The 26,917-nt window shown below is 39.0% G+C and overlaps 1 protein-coding gene across 3 annotated transcripts; it reads right to left on the bottom strand.

The window, feature by feature from the left end:
- Positions 1-760: 760 nt before the first annotated feature.
- Positions 761-25,862, bottom strand: LOC101853785 (exportin-T). 3 transcript variants are annotated; one of them, XM_005097558.3, is made up of 27 exons: positions 25,742-25,862; positions 21,877-21,954; positions 21,238-21,323; positions 20,749-20,805; positions 19,961-20,030; positions 18,446-18,664; positions 17,868-17,951; positions 16,977-17,243; positions 15,216-15,295; positions 14,644-14,839; positions 13,294-13,356; positions 12,680-12,751; positions 12,196-12,324; positions 11,775-11,843; positions 11,368-11,487; positions 10,601-10,695; positions 9,533-9,716; positions 8,655-8,954; positions 8,249-8,377; positions 6,815-7,001; positions 6,019-6,086; positions 5,709-5,757; positions 4,928-5,040; positions 2,917-2,964; positions 2,376-2,447; positions 1,723-1,776; positions 761-1,050 (listed from the first exon to the last, which is right to left on the bottom strand). In XM_005097558.3, exons 2-27 carry the CDS (start codon positions 21,943-21,945, stop codon positions 1,024-1,026), a joined length of 2,907 nt encoding a protein of 968 aa, XP_005097615.1. In that variant the 5' UTR covers positions 21,946-21,954; positions 25,742-25,862; the 3' UTR covers positions 761-1,023. The 3 variants fall into 3 exon arrangements, with proteins under 3 accessions (XP_005097615.1, XP_035825467.1, XP_035825468.1); XM_035969574.1 differs by lacking the exon at positions 25,742-25,862 and adding an exon at positions 25,438-25,734; XM_035969575.1 differs by lacking the exon at positions 25,742-25,862 and adding an exon at positions 25,438-25,734 and having other exon boundaries at positions 9,533-9,698.
- Between the last annotated feature and the right edge of the window lie 1,055 nt (positions 25,863-26,917).

Raw genomic sequence — 26,917 nt, 5'->3', positions numbered from 1 at the left:
GGAGAATTTCCCTGGGTTTTTCCAGATTCCTCCTGGATTTTGTAATCATTATCAAAGAGATTTTTCTTATACTTTTAAGGATGACAGAGCTAGGAAGTAGAAATGCAAGGTTAAAAATCGTAACATGGCCACGAACAGTCTCTTTCCCTGGGGTGTCAGTGTCAAGGACAGGAGTTATAGGATAAGTGTAACGTAAACAAACGGGGGGTGGGGGTTGGGTTTACTTTGTTGGCTCAACTCTTACAAATACAAAAGAAACCGACAGGGCGCGTTACAAGCCTTTGATCTTAATTATTAAGTGTACATCACTCCCCAAAATCAGAGGGGGGGGGTTACTCTCATTTGCAAAGCCATCACCCTCAATGTATAGGCGAAAGAATGTTTTAACACCTTGTCACAAACTAACGTTGGTCTTTCTCCCAGCAAATGTTTTTCTAAGGGCAAAGTACTCAGCCACTACAACGGCTTGGTGCACAGAGGGTGTTCAAGTTAGCTGCACGTGATGTAGTGACGCGGACTGTCCGTACCTGACTTTTCCTGATTTATACGCCGGGAATGTGGGGATGAGTTGGGAGAGCTGAACAGCAAATATTTTCGCTTTCATTCATTTTCATGGTACTTTCCCAACCAGGAAATCTGAAAATGCAATTTTCGGCTTCCCCCCCATTTTCCCGGTAGAGTGGGAACCCTGTTCTTAAAAGTGTACAAATATCAAACAATATAATGCCCAACAATATACAGAGTAAAAGACAATAAGGAAGAATTATTGCAATAATTTATCATTTCATCACCTTGAGTTTTACAAGTGGCCCTGATTTATCTAAGCTTGGGCTGACAGAAGAGTTGTCTGCATCAGCAATGTGACGTGGATAAAATGCAAAAATGTTAAACAAATGAGAATGATGATGTGGATGATGAAGATGCTAATCACAATGGAAGTAACAATGATGGGTATGATCTAATGCTCGTGATCTGTCACAGCGACATGGCTTGAGACATCAGTGTAGCTACTCTTCATGTGGGTCATGACTTGGCACGGACAAAGAAATTCTGAGGATGGACATGAAAATGTCAGGGGTGAAAACATTGTAGACTCAACATAGGGTTGGTTTGTTTTTTTCCAGGTTTGTAAAATAGCTGTCACTGATAACTTTTTTGACAACTGTACAAACTAAACTACAAAGTCAAATTATGTATTAAATAGTATGCAGAAATTTACAACATAAACTTTCTACCTCCTCTATGTCTACCGACCGCCCATGCAAAGATTGCTCTATGTGTGCTACTTTAAGACTGTCTGTCAAGATGCAAAAGCCATAAAACTATATTCCATAAAATAACTTTTGCAACCAAAGAGAAATTATTTCGAAATAACCATCTACTTCAAATGCTTCATTTTCGTAAGTTTTGTTCAAGAACATTTAACAAAGAGAAATTAATTTGCCACAGACTGCCTTTGAGTAAAAACTCACCTTCGTACATGAAAGGGTAATATTTTCAAAAGTTGTGAAACTAGAATTTCAAGATCACACAAAAGCAAAATAAAATGGTATTAAATACATGATGACAATGAAGATTACAAGAAATAGCAACAAAGAAGGAACATTAGATCTAAGTGTAACCAAAATTCTAAACAGTTCATGAAAAGTCACACCATCAGAAAAAAAACACACCTTCGAAACAAATGTTTACTGAATTGCACTTGAGAAAACAGTCTCTTACCTTTAGCCACGACCGGAAAGCTTTTGTGTTTGTCTGCATATTTGCTATGTAATACTGGAAATGAGACAGGACAAAGCATGTATCAGATACTGATTGGCTGAACTTAAGTTTTAGTAAGAGTTTCATGGCATTTGCAACACGATAAGGTCATATAAAAGCCAAAGATTAGAGGTGTTACAAGGGAAAGTAACAAACAAAAAAAGAAGGAAAAGTAAGGATGATAAATGTTTGATAGGAAAGAAGGGGCAAACCACATCAGACCCTCTGCCAACCACCACCCACAATGATGGGCTATCATGTGGAAACATTAAATTGCAGTAGCCATTTATAAACAAACAGTTCCATCAAAATACACCCACACCATACAAACAACTTCTAATTAAAAACTTAAACACAGAGCAAAACAACTATAGCACCTCTGATAAATATTCTTTTCTTTTAGGACCCAGTCAACAACAAATTAGCCTAATTTTGTTCTCCCCTTTTCCTATTTTTTAAATTACAATCATGTTTTTCTTATTAAAACAAGACTAAAAAATCTCAAAGAAATGAGAGACTGAAAAAAAAAAGGGGGGAAAGGAAGGAAGTCAAATGGCCAACAAAACAGAAAAAACGAACAAAAAGTTTTTTACTTATGAGGAAAAAATACGTACCTCTGCATCATCAGGACTGATTCCTCGGGAGGGGAAGAAATCAGTTCTCAGAAACACAAGCAGTTCTTGCCCCTGAGAACACATTGAAAAGGTATGGTACAGACATTGAAGAATTTTACCTTGTTATAGTGTTATGCTCTGACCATGTAAAAGGAAGAAATGGGTCATGTCAATAAAAAAAAATAAAAAAAGACTTTTGCCAAGGTCGATGTGCCGATCCTTACTGGAAGGACTTCACATCTGTAATTTTATTTAAACTCAACACCCACAGAGTAGCCAATTTGAAACAATTGCAGTCTACTTCAGACGCTTCATTTCCATAATTTTTTAACTAGAGAGATTGTTTGCTGGTTTTAGTAAAAATAAGCACACGGAAACAATAACGCTCATTTAGTGAATGGAAGGAAAAAGACAGACAGAAATGAAAAGAGGGATAGATCTAGTACAAAAGTAAACCCTTTCACATGCGCCCTCCAACCACCAGCAAAGAAACTGTGAGACTCTGTACACATAAAGAGACAGACTGTGAACTTAAACTTACCCTTTGCTTGAAGATTTCTTGCATACACGAGGCACATTCACCAAGGGCCTGCAAGGACAGAACAACAGAAACATATATTTATACATGAACGAATCAACGGGTGTAAATATAATAAACGAGCTGGGTACCTGTTTGATGAACAGAATTAAAAAAATTGATCATCAAGTCATTGTGGAACAGTGCGCACTGTTTGTGAACGGAAGCCTCATTTGTTTACAACTGCGTCTTAGAAAACGGACTTTCCCAAGATTAGATCTAAACGAAACTAATGAAAAACTGAATATTAAACTACAGTGACTTTAGACTCCTTAATACAACTGTGCCCCCTATAAATGATTCTGAAACACCATTAATTTTTTCAAAATCAAAAGTTAAGTGGTTCGGAGGTATTAGGCGACCAAAGTGACAACTTTCACAAATATAATTCATGTCAAAATTTCCATAGAAATGGCATGACTTTCCAATATCTCAAATACATACAAAGGCATAGATCTACTCTGACCATGAAAATAATGTATACACATGAGGCAACAACTACATTGTTGAGGTGTACAAAAATTAAAAGAGAATAGTGGAGAGGACCAATAGAACAAGTCCTCTAAATTTATCATCAGTTTGATTCCACAAGCTTGAAGATATACTAAACAGTGAATTACTCATCGCATTAACAGACCTGCCACTCTATGAAACCTCAAAATCAGGATCTCAGGGAGAAAAAATCGGGATTTGGTGAAAAAAATCGGGATCAACAGCAAATCACAAAGGTGACTGCCAAAGCTGACTTAAAATTTTTTCAGGGGTGTCCATAAATTACTTGGCCTATATGCCCTCTGGGTTTGCGTGCGTGCGTGTGTGTGTGTGTGCGCGCGCGAGTTATCATTATTTTTTGTAAATCCTGAAGAATCACGTCAAGCACTTCTAGTCCAAGTGTCTATACCCCGCCCCCACCCCAACCATTAAGTCCCGAAATACATGAACTTAAGTTGACCCCGTCAACGGACGGTCCTCGACACGCAGAACTCACACGGCGATATCATGTCACGTGACACGAATGCGCGATTGAAACAATTTTATTAACGGGTCCGACTAACTGCGCGTTCACACAAAACTCTCAGATGAGCGACAGTCGTTCTACTTTTAGTACTCAAGGATAACAACGGCGGCCGACCGACCAATTGTATCAACAAATCTATTATCCCTCATAATGCGTTCAGACTAAAGCAACGACAATGGCCGTATGTTAGTCTTGTCAGCGCAGTTACATGTAGTTGTGTAAGGGTTAGAAAGACTCGCTCGTCTGAGTGTTTGGTGTGAATGCGCAGTTACCAGACCTTGGACAAGGCTTGTTTTGAAAGTAGCAGTGGAAGTACGAATATTATCGATTTTTTGTACGTCCTAAATAGTAACAGTTACCAGGCTATCATCAGAGAATTCTGAGTGCGGGCAAGCAAAGATCACACACAACGTGGGGCGAGTCAACTACTAAATGCAGCATCGATATTTCGGGAAATAGTGCTCGAGTTCCTACTGACAAAAAGTTCAACGGGTGCTTCCCGCGATAAAGGAGAAGGCAGAGTAAGTTTTTAGAAAAATCCGGCACAACAGCGGACTAGGACAAAAAATCAGGATACACGCGATCGAAATCGGGAAAATCAAGATGCTTGAGATTTGGGGCAAAAAATCGGGATATCCCGACTAAATCGGGATGAGTGGCAGGTCTGCATTAAACAACCTTTCAGACTTCTTTATATGCTACATATGAAACAGACTTTGGTAATCATGGTTTATAATTCACTTCTATGCTCAGATGCGGCTCTCCAAAAAAACTATATTGTTTCATTGTCTTTGTCTTTTCCTGCAACCTATCTGTTCAAGTTCTTTAATTACGTTATTCTTGGTCTATCTTGACCTCTGCTGGGGTCTATTTTTTCTGGTGAGAGCAACATCTTTACCATGTTTCCCACAAGCCTTAAAGAAGTAGAACATGGCCCTCTGAGTTTTGATCTCTTACCAAGGTAGTCTGACCATCAGAAAGGTCAAAGGTTGGTTTCATCGGTGCAAGGAAGCAGGCAGGAACAATTTCCTTGTACATGAACTCTGGGAAACCATCCAAGCCTTCCTTTCCTGTCAGGGACGGAATAAAATTAATGTTAGTAGTTCTGAATGAAATGACAATTGTCTTATTTTTCAGAAAGCAATATCAGCTCCAAACCATATCATAATTGTCTTACTTTTCAGACAGAACAATTTCATTTCATATTCATGTATTATAATTGTGTCATTTGCAGGTCATCTAAATCCTTAACCCTATCAGCACCTGAATTGGAGTACCAACTGTCAGCTTGTGCTTCTGACACAACTTTTCTTCAAAGCTGAACTCATAGATAAGTCAAACCAATACTTACATTTATCATTTCACAATTTCTGTGAGGAAAATCAGGAAAAGGAAAAGGAAGAGTAAAATATATTTCGAGTCACTGACACTTCTCACTGCAGCTACTATTCAAGATGCACATCTTCAGGATGGAAATAGCTAAGCAAATACACATTACTCTATTTAATCATTTGTTCAATACTATATATTTTTAAATTCTATAAACTTCACAAGCACCACAGTGTGGCTAACATGAAAAGAAAAGCAACTCAAGCTTTCACCCTGAGAAAAAACACCGAATCTGTAACACAAAACTTATTGCATACTTTGTATCCAGACATAGCAACTCCCAATATTTCCAAACATCACTATGTAATGATGTGAGTCAGGGTGCAGCAAAAACAAAAGAGAAACTTACCCCACACTTCGATAAGCTTCTTCAAGATGGAGAAACACGACTTTTGACTCTGCAAAAAAAATAATAAAATATATATACTCTAAAAACTCAATGTTTGATTAATATATCCACATTGGTATTCAATCTTACAGTTACAGATGGAATCTAATTAAGTAGTTACTTTAATTATAATCTTTTCAAAGGTGTAAAGACTTTCAAAAAACTATAACTATAGCGGTATTGATACTTTTATGACGATAATGAAGGTGAACACAGATGATGATGATGATGATGAAGACAGATCATGATGATCTCAACAGCCAGCACTGACCTGGGGATCTGGCAGCTCCACGGCTCCACTGATGATGGACATCAACACCTGGTTTAGGTTCTGCATTTCTGAAATATCATAGACAATACCTCTGTAAGACATACCTGACAATCCACTGCGGCCCTTGATGTTGCACATTAAGCCAGAGAGTTCAAAACGAAGGGCTATACTTAACCTTTACACAATTCCAACACTCTGAATGTGACATAACAATGACAACAGTACTTCTCTTTTTGTCTCAGCCAACTCCATAAGCTTTATATCATCAGCATCATTCCAAAAAAGTGTCCCGGTGATTTTTTCAAAGTTTTCAGAAAATTCTTTAAAAAGCCACTCGCCTGAATCAGAATGCTGACCGACGCATTTCTGATTATACAACATTAAAAACTAAGAAGGAAATTAAATGACACAACAAAGTGTTCTTAGATGCACCTTTGTGTCATTATTGGAAAAACAGCCATATCTGGATACCCCAGGATTTGAGTTCAATGATTGTAGATTGACACTGATGATATAGTTCGGTGGCCTAGTGGTTAGGCTACCGGACCCGTAATCGAGAGATTGCGGGTTCGTGGGTTCGAGCCTCAGCTCGGTCCGACGTTGTGTTCTTGGGAAAGGCACTTTACACGGATTTCCTATTAGGCTCGGTCCTTTCGGAGATGGACACTAAACTCGGAGGTCCCGCCTCTTAAATAACCTAATATTGTTGACAGAGGAGTTAAACCTATACCATTTCATTTGATGATATAGGAAAAACAAAAGGCTAAACACGTTAAAAAACCTATCATAGATTTACCTTGAGCTTTGAGAACATCCAAGCAGTTGCTAACAATTGTTGCCAAAAACAGAAAGTAGCCTCGCTGTAACAGTTTCTTCTCCTCGGCTGAGACGCGGTCGTTGTGGTCGGAGGGTGCGCCCAGAACGCGATAGATGGTCATCACCAGTGGCATGAACACCTGGCTCAGGAATGGCACGATGTCGCCCTGTGGGTCATGTCAAAAAATTGTTTTGTTGGAGTTGGTCTTTTTTTTTAGGTTGAGTAAAAAGAAGCAAGTGGAGACAATACCAGCTATTTGTTTTGTTTCAGAAAGACTTTCACGGCACTTGCAACACAACAAGTTCATACAAGTGCTGAAAATATGTTACTAGAAGAGTAACAAACACCAACAGGAAGGACCAGAGATCAGGACAATAGATGTTTGATAGAAAGGGGGTAAACCACACCAGAACACCTGCCAACCACCCACTACCAGTCATTCAGTGTAGGGAAAAGGCGAGACTAACAGATAGAAACAAAAGAGGGGCACAAAAGAAGTAGGCCCTTCCAGTGGCGTCTTCTAACCACCTTCTACTGGAAAAAGAGTTAACATTGATGGAGAGACAAGACAATGACACACATACCTAAAGTTGTTTTTTTTGTGCAAGATTTTTGCAGGTGACTTCAGACTTTTCAGGAAAATTTGAGGTTCTAAAAAGAACATAAAACAAAGAACAGCCTTTGTACCTGACTATTGTTACACCTCCTTGTTTTAGTTTAGTTTTAGTAGAGGATTTACAGCACTCAGAACTGCATAAGGTCATATGAGCACCAAGGGGTGGAAGTCAACAGAGATGTCCTTACAGGGAATTAGACTTACTCTGCTCACCTCTCTAGCTTCAACAGCACAAAGTCTGTTTCGACTATCAAGGCACCCTGGAAATAGTAGGTGACAAGAGTGTGACAAACATACAAAAGAAGTAGAGTAAAATGACAATAGTATGGATTAGGAAAGAAAAAGCAGCAGTCCCTTGTTATAGATCAGGCACAGTTACGAGCGCGACATTGATGAATCAGCCCATTTACAATTTTACTGTGCATGAACGAGAAATGTCCCCCATTTGGGAATGGTCTAATGACACTTCAGTCAGTGGCACCGGGGGACCTCCTTGTTTGAAGCATAGGAAGACTACAAGGAAGGAAAAAACCCAGCCTTTTGGGGGTTTGAAAAAGTCTTAGTTCATTTTAATATGGACCCTGGTGCGCTTATTCTTTTAAAATATTATGAAGTATCACGAAACCTCTACAAGGTATAACTTAATCAAATGTGACCATACCAGTTTTTTTCAGTAGTTTTCATGTTTCATCATTTTATTAGAGACCACTATGTATGGAAAATATTAACACATAAACACTATGAATTTTAAAAAGTAAAATAAGCAAATTTTAAAAAAGCTGAGACTTGATTCTTACCCTGAATTTCATAATAATTTGGTTGACCAGAGGGAGGAAATCATAGAGTTCTCGGGCATCAGGCTGTTTCAACAACCTCTCCATCGCTTCAGGGAGAAATGGCAAAATCTCAGGTCCAAGGCACACAACCTGTGAAAACACAAAGAAATTCTCACACTCTGCCTATGTAAGCTTCTGCTTTTTTCAGAAAACATAAAAAGAAGCACTTACTTAAAGCAAGTCAACTTTAAGGCTTGAAAAACAATATGAATGAGTCCAGATATTGAGGATTCACATCCACACAAAATAATCCACACACATACATCACACCAACTGTATAAATGGAGAAGGCAAAAAAGCAAACAAACAACCCCCCCCCCCCTTCCCCCCTAAAAACAACCCAAACAAGAAAAAGAGAAACACCCACCATACGATGCAAGTACTGTCGGACTCCTGACTGCAGAGAACCTCTCTGATTGGACACCTCCAGGGCGGCCAGGAAGATAGACAGCAGCTCAGTGAAAGCCGAGACGCAGCCGCACTGCTTCATGGTCAGCTGGCCTGAGAAACCTTTGCTGGCCCGACTGGCAAGCGACATGGCATTGTGGATGCACTCTGCATACGCTTGTTGGCGCTTTTCATCTGTCTCCTGGCGCAGCCGGTTCAACATGGCGTCAAACTTTGAGGCGATCGGAGTCAGTAATTGTTTCATCAGCACTTCCTTTTTCTGTAACAACAGCAGATCAGGGGAGAGAAAGGAGTTTGAGTATGAATATCAACATTATAATGTCAGAATGGTGTGAAAATTAAATATTTTGATGTTATGACAAATTATATGATAATATATGATTATCAATGTGAGCTCTTTTACTACAAACCATTAGGCCAAGAAAAACAAACGAACAAAGGTATGGTAATGACAAAAAGTCATCTTTCGAAAAGGAAACCGTGTTCACCATGTTTGGTTAGTAAAATATATTACACAACTTCTAGGCGCTCATTCACTCAGCTGGCATAAGACTACATTCAAGGTGCTCATTTGGCACGATTATCATTTTGTCAATACACGAGCTATTTATCAGGCAGAATACACTGAGTGAGATCTTGTTTCTCTAAGTTAGGCATACTATCACTTGAAGTGGAAAAAAACTTTTCAAAGAGACAAAACCATTCATGCTGCACATCTAAAAAATTTCACATTTCTGGAAAAGAGGCACCCGAAAAGGTTCTGTATAAAAGAAATAGCTTGGAACAGAGAACAATAAACAGACACTCCACAAAGAGAGAAAAGGTAAACACACGAACCTCTGGCTCTAGAGCGCTGGAAACCACCAAGGTGCTGGCCGTCTCGTAGATAAAGAGCTGGTCACCATCAGAGAGTGAGTGAGTCAGCCCGTTGTCCGGGGAATTGATGGTCAGCAGGTCCTGCATCTGCTTAAGTACCTCCTCCAGATATGGGGTCAGGTGGGACCTGAAAAACACAGAAAGACTGTGAAGGGGAAATCACAGCCATTAGACACGTGCGCAAATTTGTCGTAGAAACATACACACTATGAAAGGCATAATGATTAGAGGCAGGCGCAAAATTTTGCTGTAGTAACAGACAGACTGCGAAAGAGAAATCATGTACAGGTTAGAGGCATGCACAGTTTGCTTCAGTAATATTCAATAGAATGAATCATCAAACAGCTTTGCGAAACAATGAAGATTTATATGTTTTATGATTAAAAAGTTATGAAAATGGCGCACCATTTCAACAAAACTCATCACAAGTGAAAAATAAGATAACTTTAAAGAAAATATTTATTCTTCACAAAAAAAACCCAACATTTTGCAACAATTCAACACTGATTATACAAAATATCAAACGATTTGCATGCACAAAAACTTTATAAAATATGTAAGAAAAGTTCACTTGAATATTTGTGACAAAAACAAAAATGATAAAACATTAGTGTACCATAAAAAGTATTAAATTTAAAAGCTATAATTAGTCCAAAACAAAAATCTCATAAGTATAAATATTTGTGAATATGAATGAAATTGTCACCAAATGGCAAGTGTCGACATTACTTACACCATGTTTAACATTACCGTAGCAACCACAGACCCAGAAGTAGTTGCAAGTGAGGAGAGTGAGAGACGCTGCCAAAGCTACAGACAAGAACAGGTCAACAGAACCCTCCACAACTGTGAAGAAGCCCCTGAGAAAAAAACCACCACCTGAAAGAGAAAGTCTAAGGCCATGCATGAAGGTTTCCTGTAATTCCAAAGGCTCAGAATAAGAATCAAAGAAAAGGCAATTTTACAGTAATATAGGTGAAACAGGGAAAGACAACAGTAACTTAAGTAATGCATAACTCTCACACTTACTTTGTGCTTTTTACAAAGCGAAGAAAAAGGTAGGCAACTCTGCTGCGCACTTTTGGCGAACCATTCCGCAAACCCCTCTCATCCAAAAAGGCCATCTGAGAAAAAAAAAATAACGTGCTAGAAGGAATAGCTTCAACACACACACTTATTTTACTTTACTTTTCCGATCCAGAGGCCATTTGGGTTCTAGCCCTTCGGTCTGTCAATATGGCAAAGGATTTCAACACACACACAAAATGAAATGAGGATAATTGCCAAACTAACTCAAACATGAAAGTCTCCCTCTAACACAAAATGTCTTTAAAAAGTCCAATAATATAATCTCTATACCCCTTTGTACAGAGTAATGACCAAAAAAAAGGATATCAAGAGTCCAGTGTAAAGCAACACTTCATCCTCCTCACAAATGAAGCATAATCATTTTTTTTTTCAACGAAGTCACTAAGATGTTCAAATTTCAAAAAGTCCAAAAAGACAGCTCAGAGAAGGCTACTGAGTGGTCGACTGTCCATGACTTTAATACACACTTAGAAACTCATATAATGCTAAAATACAAAACACACAACAGAGCGCTCATATAACCGTATGCAGTTGCGAGCGCCGTAAAACTCTTACTAAACACACAACAGCCCTAACAAAATTTATCCACTCAAACAAAAATATACAACACAAATCTTGTTCAGTTTCAAATTAAAGTTCCTAACTCGTGTAATGTAATGAGAGAGAGAAAGAAAGACCAGCCAAGTGTCAATTCAGGGAGTACTCACCAAGACCTCTGGGATATGCTGTGGTTCACAAGCAAAGAACCGATCATACCGGACGACAGTCTCGAAGAACTGAAGGAGGACAGCAACATGGCCGTGCCGGCTCACCTGGCTAGTGATCAGCTGTGACAGGGGAAAGAAACAATGAGATTATAACATGAAAAAATAAATTAATAATGAAATTACAGCATCTAGAAATGAAACAATGAGATTACAGCATCTAAATACTTTTCAGATGAAAGAGAAACAATGAGCATATAGCAGATAGAAATTCAACGTCTTAAAATTAGGGGAAGAAAACAATGAGACTACAACATCTAGAAATCATGCAGAGAATCAGTATTAAAGACAGTTTGGCAAGCACTGACTAAAAACCATCAACAATAACATACAGTCTAGTCTATACTTACAGTTCTCATCATACTCTGCAGGGCCGACGCCTTCTCCAGGTTCCCGCTGAAATGTTGTCCATGAGAGGCCTGTGGAAGAAAAGTTAACAGACTTAACAACTGAAAGAGTCCTACCCCCATGACCTTTACCGCTCTCATTATTTATGCTTTCAGCTCTTGGTGCCAAAACAGTCTTGGTTTTGTTTAACCTTTGAACTAAGATTAGCACAAAGCCTTTTGACCTCACACTCGAGTGTTCATGCATTTAATTTCTAATCAAAACGAAGCACATTGAGATGATTTACTTTCTTCATAAGGTACTTACACATCTACTAGTATTTTATCAAAGACAAGGCTTGATACCGATAACACAGGGGACAAAAAAGATTACCTGAAAATGCACCTACTACTTTCCAACTTAAGAAAAAAAACTTCCACTTACCGGAATAGCCTCGCCCAGACTGTACAACAAGGTCACGGCCACCTCAACATCCCTGAAGTCCAGCGACTTCCACTGTGGAAGAGTCTGAGAGACCAGCTCGTGGACGTGCACCAAGATCATCTGACTGTCCTGGAAATTACGAGAATACGGCTGAGATGAGACAACTATGTAGATAACACATCTCATCTCATTTGACCCACTATATGAAGTATAATCTGGTCCAAGGAACTGACTACTCACAAAAGCAAGTCTATAAGGAGTATTTCAGAACCATGAGCCAGATTATGCAGTTATTTATGACAATGCAAAACCATCTGTTATCATAGACAGGAATGAACAAACAAAAAAATGGAGAAAGTAACATTAGCAGATAAATCAAAACTACTTTCCCTTTCCTTCCGAAGCTACAGACGAGCAAAACAAAATTATGACAGCAATTAATAAAAACTCCCTAAATAGAAAAACTAATAAAAAGCCCACTCACCAAGCCGGCAATGTTGTTGAAAATCACTCTGGCTTGTTTTCTGTACTCTTGGAAATCTGCCTCATCCTCACCCTGAAACAGTTGAAAAAGAGTTAGGCACATGCGCATAGCTATCATAAAACATGATTTTCAAGTTTTTATTTTTTAAATTGAATCACAAGGAAATTTGCGCACAGTTAATTGCACAGTGCTTAAACAATGAAGAAAATCACAGTAAAGCTCCTGAACCCTGATATGCTGCAAAAACCGTTTTTTAAAAACTGTTGGCATGCAAGCATAAAAGACCTAGCTTTCCCTGACAAATAATTCAGGGTAGAAAACAAAACGTTAGAACATTCAAAAAGTCCACATGTGCTGCTTTTGTAGAAAATAATAAGGGGCTATGTAACCCTTATGAATACATTAGTGTTGCCTCCTACGGACAACAGAAAAGATCATTCTTGATCATTCTTAATGCATTCTACACAACCAAATTCAGCAAATGCAAAATCTTGTGACAACTGAAGAACTCATTAGCAGGTTATAAATGAATACATTCTGGGTGTCAGAAAAGGCTGGCTGTGTTTCCATGCAAAAAAGTGAGTACTGAACATAACGCTGATGCCAAGACGTACCTCACGATCAAAGTTATAGTCTGTATCGTACTTCAACTTCTTGATGATAGTGACAAGCAGTCCCTGTAAGAATAAAAACACCAAACACTATTTAATTGTCGACATGATTAAACCTACGGCTTGACGCCCCAAATTTTTTTTTTTAATCAACCATTTCAGATTAACTAATAATGGTGTGAACTCACTTACAACTGGGCCCTTTCACGAGTCACAAGTGCTGAAGACTGGCGTTTTTGGGAGTACTTCAATAAATCGCCAAAACTCTCAGAATTACCTTATGGTAATTATTTTTTGACACAGTAAAGTAACATTCAAGCTTAATCAAAAACAAAAAACTTAAGTAGTGTAAGTCTAACACTTTAATTTGTATGATTTTTTTAAAAATTGGCATGAAATTGATTTTCAGAAAATTTTCCAGATGTGACAGGTAGAATGAAATTCACAACAACAAAAATAAAAGTTCAAAGTGTTCTGTTTTCATTTGTATGCATGTGTGATTGTTTTGTCAAAATATAAAAGCTGGTCTGTGCATTGATTCAGACCCATACACAGAATTGCATAAGACAGATGTAGGGGACGACGTTGTGATTTCGTTGAGCGAACAACACCACGAGTACTAGTGCTAGATCTAGTCCTAAAACTACGACTCGGGCCGTGTTCGGGTACATATCCAGGTTCCTAACTATGAGACACATCATTTTCTGAGTCACTAGAACTAGTAATACGAACAGAAGTATCGAAAACCACGAAATTATGTGAATCTTGTTCATGCGACTTCTTCGACTGTTACTATGGCGCGACTGTCGGATTACTATCAGCTGTATAGAAAAAAACATAGCGCGAGTTCCAGTCTGTTCAACCCCAGATGGGGTCACTGTCCTTCACTTTCAATAACTTAAAAACTACAGGCCCCAGAGATACGAAACTAAGTCTTAGTAGCTCATGCCTGGCCAAACAAGGGCACGAGGCGGGTCACGTGATTCGTGCATGATTTATAGAGCGAAAAAAACAAAAACATTCCAAAGTTGATCATGCAGGGCTTGTGGGAACCGTCACGAGCGTCACGGCGGGGGTCACGCAACTGTTGTGTGAACCGTCTGAAGTGAGTTAAGGCCAATAAGACCAATTCTTCTCACCGTTAAATACACAATACTTCATGCAAAAACATTTGCTAAGAACAGTTTCCATTGTTTCGAGTGTAAAATAAGACATTGATTATTTGTCATTTATGACCTTTTTCTTTTCTTATATTTTTAAAAGATCAGAAATCAGAATCTTATCAATGACTTATGCAATAGCAGCAAGTACTGAAGTAGAAACTAAGTCAAAGACATTCTGCTTAAGTTGTACCTCAATGTGTTTCTTCTGGACTGTACTCATAGATGGCATCGTTTTGATCATAGCAATATACTCGGTGGCAAACTCAAGGACCGCTGCCGAGACGTCGTCATCCTCATCTCCGAGGAAACGTAACATGTAGGGGACCTTGGACTCCAGGGCAGACCGGGTGGTCTCTGAGTTCTTGGTGGTTCCCATTTTGGACAATCTGACATTCATACAATGAGACTTCGTAAATACGTAGGGAATTAGATGAAAAAATAGCACACAAACCTTTTCTGTGATAATGCAGCCCCTTAAATGATCAAGTAAAAAAAAGTGTGACTGTACTAATCAAAACAACACATTACCCACACACCTCATTTCAATTTTTAAGAATATTATTTACCACTGGCTTCTACTTGGCAGATGACTACATGTCGCACAACAAACTGCTTAGACAGAGAAATTCCCTCTGCATATACACATCTGCTTAAATTTGAATGACAGATTCTTTCAAATCTTTTCCCAACAATAAAGATCAGTCATGATATGAGTGACTTTATTAGTAACTACAAACATTTCACAAAGTAAATCATACTTACTTCTGCCAGCTGGAAATCAATCCCAGTCCCATGCCATTGATAAGTTTGGCCAGTTTACACAGAAAGTCCACATCCCCATCCTGTAAGAAAATAAATAAAAAGACAAAATAAGTCAAAACTACTCACAATAATGACATCATGGGGGGCTGGCATCTTATTTAGCAAGAGCAAATGGAGAACGTTAAACCTTCCACGAGTACAATTCACATATTTCAAAAACACAAAGAGTTGTAGGAAAATGCAGTAATAATATATTTTCACATGAAGATGGTCATTTAAACATTCATATACATACCTGCCAACATTGCCTAGGCCAAAATCTGTAGTTAACGCAAATATTTGTCCAAAAATCTGTAGTTGACCTAAAAAATCTGTGGTTAGGCTACATTACCACTTGTCGCATACTTAATTTGGGACCCTTATCAATATTTTGACCCACATCAAATATGCATGAATGTGTTTGCGACTTCAAACATTCAAACAAAATGTAGAAAATGACCACCAAAAAAAAAAAATATAGGCAAATATGAAAACTACCAGAGGCATTTACCCTATAGTAGTTGGTGCCGTTCCCGTCCTATTCATACGTGCACGCACACACAAATGAAACCAAAAAACCACCACCACCCCCCCCACAAATGAAACCAACCCCCCCCCAAAAAACCAAACAGAAGCAAAGAAGAAAAGATGAAGAAAAGGTGGGCCTTGGATGACTTAGGCCTAGCCATGGCCCTATGCCTTTGAAGAGTTTACAAGGTAAGAGTATGATGGATCCCGAGTCCACACAAGACCTGCACCAACACGCGTTTTGCAGGAAGTTCTAGATCTTGTAGTAATCAAAATTTAGAATACTAAAATTTGCTTCCAAGTTCAGTTTTTGTCCCCTAGTGTTGCCTTCAAACCCCCCCCCCCCCTTCTCCCCCGAGTGTATCTTTTAAAAAAATCAATAATCCACCCATTCCGGAGTCCTATACTTCGCAGCGCTCAGACTTTGAATGAACTTTGGTGACCCCTACAATTGCCGGTGCTCACAATGTGATGGAACGCACAGGTTCATAGACCGGTCACAATGGCGAGCCCGACAAGACATTAGTATAACTAACTTTCTTTTCTTTCCTTTTTCACAAGTGAGACCACAGAGCAAATATTGATTTATTTTCATGGCGACACAGCGTTCGCCATGCACAACCTGCATGTTGTTACAATTAATGTTGCGTTATCAAACTACTACGAACAAATTTTTGGGTGGTAACAAAAGTCAAAGTATATCTCGATTATCTCGATCAAACGTCGGTATCACACATACACTTCCACTTGCCACCATAGCCGCTTGTCCGCGTGAAGAAACGTACTCTCGGGGAATATCACAGTCGCGATAGGCAAAAATGAACTTAAGGGCGTTATCGGATTTGGTTTTCAAATACTCAATAACTTTCTCAAATTCCTTTGTAATTCTCGGGGCCTGGCAGTCACCCTGCTGAATCGCGAAGTCAGTGGCTTATCTCTTAGAATCAGTGGATCGGTAGTTTGACCAAAAAGTCGGTGATCTACCAATTTTTTCTGTAGGGTTGGCAGGTATGCATATATCTTAAAAACTTGCTTATTACACAAAACTTAAAAGACATCCAAACTATTAAATACCAGTAAAATTCGACAACAATGTAAACTAAAATGCAGAGACAAACAAAGGTGTTTGCGGCCCAAGAAGGCAGAAACAAATTCTACACTGTGCAGAAATGAAAAGTACACTGAATCACTTACATCAACCTTGAAGATCCCAGCATTATCAAGGACACTGACAAAAGACTCGATGAGTGAAGTCTTGCCCACGGGCTCCATGCCTTTGCTGATTATCTCATGAACGCAGTCGCACGCCGACTCCCTCAGACTCTGAAGGGTTAAAAACCTGAGCAGTAGTGTCACCATCCGGTCGTTGGCGAAAAACCCGATGTCCATCCAGGACACGTATCTGCCCACAATCTCCAGACACATGCTCACGATGTCTGGCTGGGATGACTCGTAGGTTGTCTGTGGCAAAATACAGGCAGGTTAATTGAAAGCAGGAGAAACTAAATACAATCTACATCACCGAACACAAAATACAGTTAGGTTAACAGGCTGAAACAAATTACAGTTGGGTGGACCAGCAAAATACATGTAGGCTGACAAAATCGGATACAAATTACAATCTTACAGTGAGTGAAAGCACAATATCAAGACACACAAAGAGCAAAGAAATATAAATTAAAATGTCTTATGGACAACAGATTGAGAAGACTACACTTTTCCTATCCACCTTTGATGATGTCAAGGGGAGACAAACATTCAACGATTCCAAGGCTTTTTTGCCCCAAATCTACTTTCATGTAGAGACATGGTATGACTTGAAAAATGAAATCAATTCTAAACTGAATCATTTGGTAAACAAAAGCAACACCAAACCAAACTTTCAGGGATTTGTTACAAACATATCATCAATCACAACCTTACAGATCACCATGAATGAGAAAAAAGTAGTTAAAACCTTCAAAATCCTTCCAGAATGTGGACACCCCCACACAAAAACCAAATGTTTAACCACAGCACCAATAAGTCACCACACATACATAAAACCACAATTGAGTCAACAGTCAGTATCAAACAAAGTCTTACCATGACCTGGAACCACATGTCCGACAGTTGGTTCACGCTTTGTTCTCTCATAGCGTCCTTGATGAGGGTGTTCCTTTGACTCTCCTGAGGACAGTAACAGGAAAAACAATGCTGTAGTGTCTCAGGCATCAACTAACACCCCCCATCCCCCTATAACATGTGTCCCCCTTGAGAATGTGTTATCAGAAACGCCTGTCAGAATGAAGAGCTTAACCGTAACACCAGGATAAACAGCTTTATGACACTGTGGAAAAAGAAAAAGTAGGTAAAGAGGTACGGGTAGACCAAGAATAAATTACCCACAGAACTGGAACAGATTGGTGAAAGGAAAAGACAAGGATAATACTATATCACAGGTCTTTAAAATCATTCCTGAAAAGAAATGAGTGGTGAACCATGATTGCTGAAATTTGTTTCAGATTTGCACTTGAAGAAGTAGAAGAACAAGACGAAGGAGAATAAGAAAAATAAGGGGGAAAAAAGGAAAAGATGAAGAATGAAACATGTGAAATAGAAGAAGACCCAAGATGACACTAGAACAGTTATGATCAACAAAACTTGAATTGAGGGAAACCTACCTCTGCGGTATGAGCAATATCTCGATCAACAACCTCCCCGTCAATAGCCATGAGCACGCGTAGATACATGTCAACGGCCAGGGGGCCATGGGTCAAGGTCACCAGCGTGTCGTTGAAGAAGTTGGGCCAGTGCTGCGGGTAGTCTACCACAAAGGCAAGAGAGACAACCTGGGCTAGTTTGTTTCTCAAGAACGGCTTGCTTTGAGAGCTTGCATTCGCCTGAAAAGTCATGGTAAAATGTTAGTGTAATTCCATTACCAAACACTATAAACAACATATACATATAACATAATATCAGCGTCACAATCAACTACAGCCAAAATCAACTGGTGACCAGTTCTTTATTAGTTTCAGTAGAGGTTTTACGGCGCTCACAACTGCATAAGGTCATATGTGTGCCAGAAGATAATAGGTGTTACAAGAGAGTAACAAACATAAAAAAAGAAGAAGGGGAGATAAGGACGATAGATGTGTGATAGGAAAGAAGAAATAAACCACAACAGAGCACCCGCCAACCACCCACATATACATCTTTATTGTCCAGTTCTGTTTTATTTCAATCCCAGTTTGAAACTGAAAAATAGTGAGTGCCCAAGTCTTGGTTCTGATCTAGGCACTATATTTTTCTGTCTCAGAACTTTAAAAAATGATTAAGACGCTTGTAGAATGATGCTAACGATATACAGTCAAACCTGCCCTGACGGCCACCTGTACAAAAGGCCACTCCCATTCCCCCCCCTGCGCTTTTTCTATTTAATTTAAATGTGTAAAACGGGCACCTGTCCAACGTGGCCGCGGCCACCTTATTTTAACACACAACCCCTATCACACTAAGCAATAACACCTGTCCTAGACGGCCACCTTAGTGACTCCATTACGTTTTGTCCTAAATTGTGCATTGGTCCCTGGCGTAGTTGTAAGATAGTCCCTCCAACCGGTCATGTTGCGTAGGCCCCTCCCACTGTTGACCAATAGGTACTCGGTAACAAATTTTCAGCTGCAGGTGAGGTAGGGCGTGTGATCCCTCATAACCAATAGCCATAAGCCCCGCCCACAACTCATACACAAGTCGTAAGTGAGATGAGTGGTCACTGTTTACCCAGTCTGTAACAAAGTAACAATGGACGTCAACATGAACTTGTGACAGAAGCGCCACTCGTTCTCCGAGTGGTGGCGACCCGTGTGTTTGTTTTACCATAGCACAAAAGAAAAAAAAAGAAGTAAAAACCCCAGTGAAAACAACAACAACAACAAGGCTATCTTCGGTTGGGACCTCAGACAGGAATGGTTTGTTTTCTTCATCTCAATTAGTCCTGCCTAAGACGGCCACTTTTCTCCTTGACAATGGGTGGCCGTCTTACACAGGTTCGACTGTATACAAAAGCTCACCATGAAATACATAAGGTAATAGCATATACATTTTCCAGAAAACTACCCCAAACCAACAAAACATTACAAAAAAATAGAGCAGTAATTAAAACATGTATTTAAAGAAAAAATAGTTAATAAAGTTACCTCCATATCCAAACAAGCCATGATGAATCCTTTCATCGACGTCTTATCCTCTGAACTTGCCTGCACATATCTGAAGGGAAAAAAAAAGACATATGATATTCCAAAATCTTACATTTTTGGAAAGCCACAGTACAATTATTGCGAAAATAAACAACAGCCAGACAACTTTTTCACTATCACGACAGACTTCCATGAAGTGCCCACTTTCTAAATATTAAGATGGCAAAGTTCAGAAATAATTACTGAGAATAATTTGAAAACCATTTGCTATCTTGGTTGCCAAATCTTGAATTTCTGGTACCACTTGCAAAACTTTCAAGATTTAATAACGTTTTAAAACACTCACCCCATTATTCGATGGAAAAGAAATCAACAAGAACTACGTCTGGATTCTTTAATTTTTTCAGGTCACCTAAACCTGGTGCACTATTTCTCATTATAACCCCAAAAGCTTGCCTCCAAATTCCAAATGGTGGAAACAAAGGCTTATTCTTTACTTAAAAAACTTGGTTTGGGAATAGTTCCGAAAAAACAAGGAAAAACTAGCACTCAATAAAATGAAACAGTTGTCACTAGTATCGGATGCTCCCACCGTCCAATGGGGAACAGGGTTATTACCGCCCGGAACTCCATGCGCCTGATGGGGTTTAAAGAGTTCAATTACAAGTAAGAATATTTTTAAAAAATTTTTTTTTAAGAAATGGAAAGGAACTACCATATCATATTGCCTCATCTGAAGTGTTTATAAATTTCAAACTTCAAATGATTAAACTATAGCAGTGGCATACCTTGTCTTCAGGACATATTCACACACTTGCAGGCAGAAGAACTTCACGTGGTCATTCCTGAAAAAAAGAAAGACAGGAAGGAAAATATGAGACAAGTTACTTGTGAAGACTTTTCTTATACCTTTCCTATTACACCCGAAAGTAGAAGAAATACAACTAACTGTAAGACTGTATTCTTAATTTTCACGTCAAAAATGCTGATGTGGTCAGAGAACTTATTTCTAAAATAAAAAGTGACAGGTCTTTGAAAACTACAGGTCTAACTCTGCCATACTCTCTCAAAAAGCTATAGGGGCCAATGTGGCAAGGAGTTAACTACATCAATCTGTTGAATAGACACAAAAACTACACTTCAATGAAGTAAGCTTCAACCGAGACCACGATGACAGGAGAAGGTGGCCTGAGCTCCACAAGGGGGCTTTTTAAGGCAAAATGAAGTAAGAAAAAACTGCAAAATCCACAAAAATGAGTTTGAAGGTGACCACTTACTGGTGATATAGTCCACTTGTAAAGGCTTGAGCACAAATTTTCCAACCATCCGTCGACTGTTTAAGTTGCTCTACAAACTGAACAGCCTGTTGTATATTTAAACAAAAAAATATATAAATAATTTAGTAGAGTATGCATACAACATTAGAAATACAATGATTGAACTCAATTTTGAGAATTCAAAATTTTTAATCCAGTACACCTTAAGATCACAAGAATCACTTTCATTTTGGATACAATTATCATTACCATTCATTTACATGTGAAGCTCAAAAGAAGAAGGAAATGAGTAAGTGCAAAGAGGGACAAAAAAGAGAGTGCACTTGTGACAAAAGGAAACAAAGTTTCTTAAAATAGCACCTGATCAACCAATATATACAATATATCCATTTCAATTAGGGTTTTTTGTCTGCACAAACTTACAAACTAAACTAAACAAACAAATTAAATAAAAATAAAGGGGCAAACGACTCAACCTAATATTGATTGACAAACAAGTGTAAAACTAAATCAAAAGAGAAAATCAATGGTGACAAAGTCAGCGAAGATCAAAGTCATGAAGCCTAACCAATTTTAAATTACCACTTAACAGCAAAGTTTAAGGGCTATCACGAGAAGATGCTTTTCCATTTACTTTACCTTGTTTTGGGATTCTGCATCAGGGGCCATAGCCAAAGAGGCCAGGCCCTGAAGAGCCATCTCATCCATTGGAATTCTCTACGGAAAAGAGAATGGTAAGTTAAATGATAAAATTACTGGTTCAAACAAAGTCAAATATATATATATATACATAATATATTTTTTAAAATAACTACATTTTATATTTATATAAAAGTCTCAAACATCACGACTTCATAACACAATGTCATCTATACCTTGCCATGTCACTGGATAAAATGCCCTGCCATGCCACCAAAGATTGAACAAAGCACAAAAAATCAAAGAAAGAGAGAAAGTAAAAGAAGCAAGGGTCATATGTTTAGTTTAAAGAGCAACTTATTTTTTAAAATTAAGAGAACAAGAGTATACTAGGTGGACAAATGACATTTTGAACTCATTCACAGAAAATAAAATTTAAAAAAGAAAAATAATTTTTTTGATAGCCATTGATACCTTCAAGCCTGTTCATTTGCTTTGCTTATTATTAAAGAAATACCCTTCTCTCTTGAAATAGAAATCCGAGATATTTTTGCAATTGAAGAAGGTGGCGGTAAAATTAACTTTTGAGAAATAAAATGGCCACCGAAGGCTGTTACTTCAAAGTCAATTTACAAAGCTTAATTGTGACTTGTCCTTGGAAACTGCAAATTTACATTTTTTGCGCAGCAAAGCGGGCCCGCCAAGGTGAGATCTAGTCAACTGGCGAGGGAAGCCCCGGAAGACGACACACAAATGGATGGCGGAATAGGTCATCTAGGCCTATATTTTGGCCAATCACAGAGGTGTGCCAGGTGCTCACTGTGTAGCTTTCATGTGATTCTAGATCTAGATTAGGCGGATTTCACGGTAAGGGTGTGAAAGACAACACAGGATTTGTTTTTTAAATAAAATTCTCCTGTTGTACTGTTTTGTGTTCAATTAGTGTTGTTTTGATTGTTTATGGGCCCAATAAATATGTGAATAAAAAACAAGTGTTGACTTTGTTTATGAAAGTGGCTATTCTCACCCGCCCGGAAGTTCTCGCAAGATCAACTCCTCCCCTCTTCTTTCTCTCTCTGTCTCTTTCTGAATACTGTCTATCGGTGTAGACGATCAAATTGACCAAAACAAAGTTAAAAAATGGATGTTAAAACACAAAAGTAAATTAATTTGGTTGTCTACAAAGATGCTACGGCTATTTAACTTTTCGAATCGAGCCGAACTACGCGGGTCGCCATTTTGTTTTGCCCGGAAATTCTCTCGCTACTCCTCTCTCTCTTTCTCTATCTCTCTCCACTGCCCACAGACAAAATTGTACGCTTTTAGTAGGCTACAGTTGTAATGGAACGTTTGTTCATGGCACAGAATTCTACAATTTTTCCTCACAGTGTAGAATTCTATGGTTTAGGGTGAACGCGCACCGGGTGAGAATAGCCACAAGACTCGCCTGCACTATTCTCACTCCGGGTGAGAATAGAGGTGGCCTTGTTTATTTTGTTCGATATTTTGCGCAACAGTGTTACGGACGTCAGGATTTAGACTTAAGGCGTTTCCCGATGTTCACGAGACGGACAATTTTTGTTTAAAACGGCCTATTATGCTAGATTTTCTCAAAAAATGGCTAGAACACCCAAGAAGTATGTTTTTCTAATGTGATAAGTGAAAAAAAGGAAATCGTAGCACCAGTTTGAAACGGCAACAGACAGAGCGAAATGGTGGTCGTAAGAAAAATTTGGTAGTGTCAATTGCCACCGAGTGACGCGGTGGCAATTGCAAAAATTGACTTTTTGTCAATTGCCACCGAGTAAATTGGAGCTCTTTTGCGTTGTGGTGGGTAGATCTAGCTTATTGTGCTCGAGTGCTCGGTGTTGTGCGTTCGCCTCTCTGTCCCTCTGTGTGTGTGTGTGTGTCTTTTCCTAACCCCCGTCCCCCGATTTATGTTCCCAAATATGTGAATTTCTGCTTGAGTTTGTGTGCGTTTGTGACCTTCTACTTCTAGAATTGCCTGTGTTGGTTCTACACCAAAGTGTAGGCTAAGGCTATCCTAGAGATCTAGATCTAGATCTAGGCCTAGATCTACGTCTCATTGAAAAAACGCCAAGTTGGTACCGTAGATCTAGACTAGATGCTTGTCCAATGAAATTAGTTGAGAACAAATCAACCCATTAGACACACATTAGGCCGGAAGGACTTCCGTAACGAGCGACTACCCCATCAAACACAATAAAGAAGAGGCCTAGACCTAACCCTAACCCTACTACTAACCCAAACCTTACCCGTACCCCTACCCCTCAATTCTGCTCCGAAGTGGCTAGCCGTACTTAAGTACGGCTAGACTGAGAGTCTAGCCGTACTTAAGTACGGCTAGACTGCCAGTCTAGCCGTACTTAGATCTAGGTTTGGCCCAATCGACTCAAGCCTGTTAAGTACACAGGTCTCATTAGATCTAGATCTAGTAATTATTCAGGTTCAAATACATGCAAGTCAGTAAGGCACCTTTTGGTTTTGTCTGAAATACAAATACTTTAGGCATTGCAAACTAAAAATTTCATTTACAATTCAGCCATCAATATTAAGTACGGCTAGCCTGACAGTCTAGCCGTCCTTAAGTACGGCTAGCCTGGATGTCTACCCGTACTTAAGTACGGCTAGACTGCCAGTCTAGCCGTACTTATCTTAGTCTTAGGCCCTATTAACATTAGAAAACAGGAGGTTTAAAATACATGCACTGTCATTAAGGCCCCTGGTTTCGTCTCAAATACAAAGACTTTAGGTACTGCACACTAAAAAGGTATATTTACAATTCAGTAGGCCTATTTTTTGTAAATAGGTCAGTCTAGCCATCATATTAAGAATAAGTACGGCTAGACTGCCAGTCTAGCCGTACTTAAGACTGCGAGTCTAGCCGTACTTAAGTACGGCTAGACTGCCAGTCTAGCCGTCATTAAGTACGGCTAGCCTCTTCCATTCTGCTCTGTCTCATAGTGGTCGCTCGTTACGGAAGTCCTCCCATTAGGCATCTATGTATAAAGCTAAAGATAGTGTTGTTTTCAGACTTGACACCATTTCACTCGGTGGCAATTGACAAAAAGTTAATTTTTGTCAATTGCCACCGCGTCACTCAGTGGCAATTGACGCTACCAAAAAATTTACCCCTCGCGCATTTTCCGGCCCAAGGCGCTGCGGGCGATTGGCATTGCTACTCTATCTTTCTCTCGTTCCCTCTGTCAACTGGGGCATGTCACGTGATGTTTGCTAGATCTAGCACTTCCTCCTGTTCTCTAGATTCTACCCCCTCCTCCTCCTCCTCTCTTTCTCTCTCTCTCCTTGGGTCTGGGCGCTGAAACTTTCCGGGCTTACCACTTTCCGAAATCACAACAAATTTCCCCTACCCAGTCTGTATACTTCATGACTTTGTTCCTGGTTACCGGGTCTGTATAACACTCACTTAGACAGAGAAAATGGAAATCTAGATCTAGATCTAGATCTAGATCTAGATCTAGACTAAAGGCCCTAAACAAGAAGCCTCAACTCTAAACTACACAGACTACAGTCACTTACGAATTCAGAGTAATTTGATATTCCAACGTGCATACTCATGAGTAAGAATCTAGTGATTTAACATTAAAACACCAAAAAGGCTGAACTGCCATAAAACAATTTGAATTTTCAACCACAAACACTGATCGTGATTCATCAGGTGATTCTCAGTATGAAAACTCCACACCAACAATGCCTCCAATGATACGATCCATGGCATTCGATGACTGTTTAAATTTAAGTGTATGGATTTGGTTGAGACGTTTCTAGATTATATATAAATCTGTTCAGAAACACGTGACGCAATGAAGAAGAAATTGGATACCTGTATTTTTGGAATGCCGTCAATATGGTACTATTTCACATTCTTACAGCCACGTTTCATCACTGGTAAACACTGTAGGGAGCCATCTTGTTTTGATAGAAGAGAAGGCAAAGCAAAAACTAGGACCGGCAGCGTGGTAGTCGTTGTCAGACCAAAGATCGTGTATTCAATTGCCCTATCTCGCGTCTGCGCGAGACTTAGGCGCGCCCTTGTGCTAGCGCGTGACGGCCCGTGATACGAGCGTAAACAAACGTTCCAGCGCTCTTTTAAGGCATGATGCGGGGGAAATTTTCAGATTCGTTAAGAAGAAGAAACTAAGCTTACAAATATGGTAGCATCAATATAAGTAGAGTGGAGAATTGGGCCTTGAAGAAAAAATTTGAAAATTCTTTTATGTTGCTATGGTAACGGCTGCCATATTGCAATGTCATATATAGAAAATGTACACATTTCTAAAAAATCTATCCTAAGGTTATAAATGATTCTAAAATATTGCAATAAGTGGTTTTGCAGCCTTATGTGGCTGTTTTAGTGGATGGACTTGGCATTTTTTATGTAGGAGGAAAACTTTTTCAGAATCGAGGTCCAAACTAGGGGAATACTTTAACCAGGAAAATCTCAGACCATAACAACGGATTAAATTTATAATAAAATCATTTATTCAATATGTTTTTTTGACTTCACTACTTATTACACTAGAATAATGTTTCATCTATCAGTATACCAAAAATTATGAAGATATCTTAAGAACTTTTCTAACGATAGATTTTTTGCGTTCCCACCACATAATTTTACACTTATAGAAGCGGAACTCCCTCTTCACGATCGCTGATTCGCTGTGAGGAATTGAAACAAAAACATGGCGGCCGGCGGCCAGTTGAGAGCACCTTTGGCTGCGCCGCACAGCAAGGCTTCGCGTTGCTATGCACGCTGATGCTAGTGGTAGGAAGACACCTTACATCGGTATTTTAATAACTTTCTTCGAAGAGGAAATATAGTGAAGCAGTCTAGTACATTTTTATTGCCAACAATATGTCATAATTGGCAAGTTTACAATGTTTTTGTATTTGTATTGTTGATTTATTGGGTTTTTTTAATGATGGGATGGGATCTAGATCTCTAGATCTACTAAAGATCTTCACAATCACAATACACTTGATAATAACACTAATTACG

Source organism: Aplysia californica, unplaced genomic scaffold (assembly GCF_000002075.1).
Source record: "Aplysia californica isolate F4 #8 unplaced genomic scaffold, AplCal3.0 scaffold00157, whole genome shotgun sequence".
In the NCBI taxonomy this organism is placed as follows: Eukaryota; Metazoa; Mollusca; class Gastropoda; order Aplysiida; family Aplysiidae; genus Aplysia; species Aplysia californica.
Note: the sequence above shows the minus strand (reverse complement) of the source record. Positions and strands in the feature narration are given on the sequence as shown.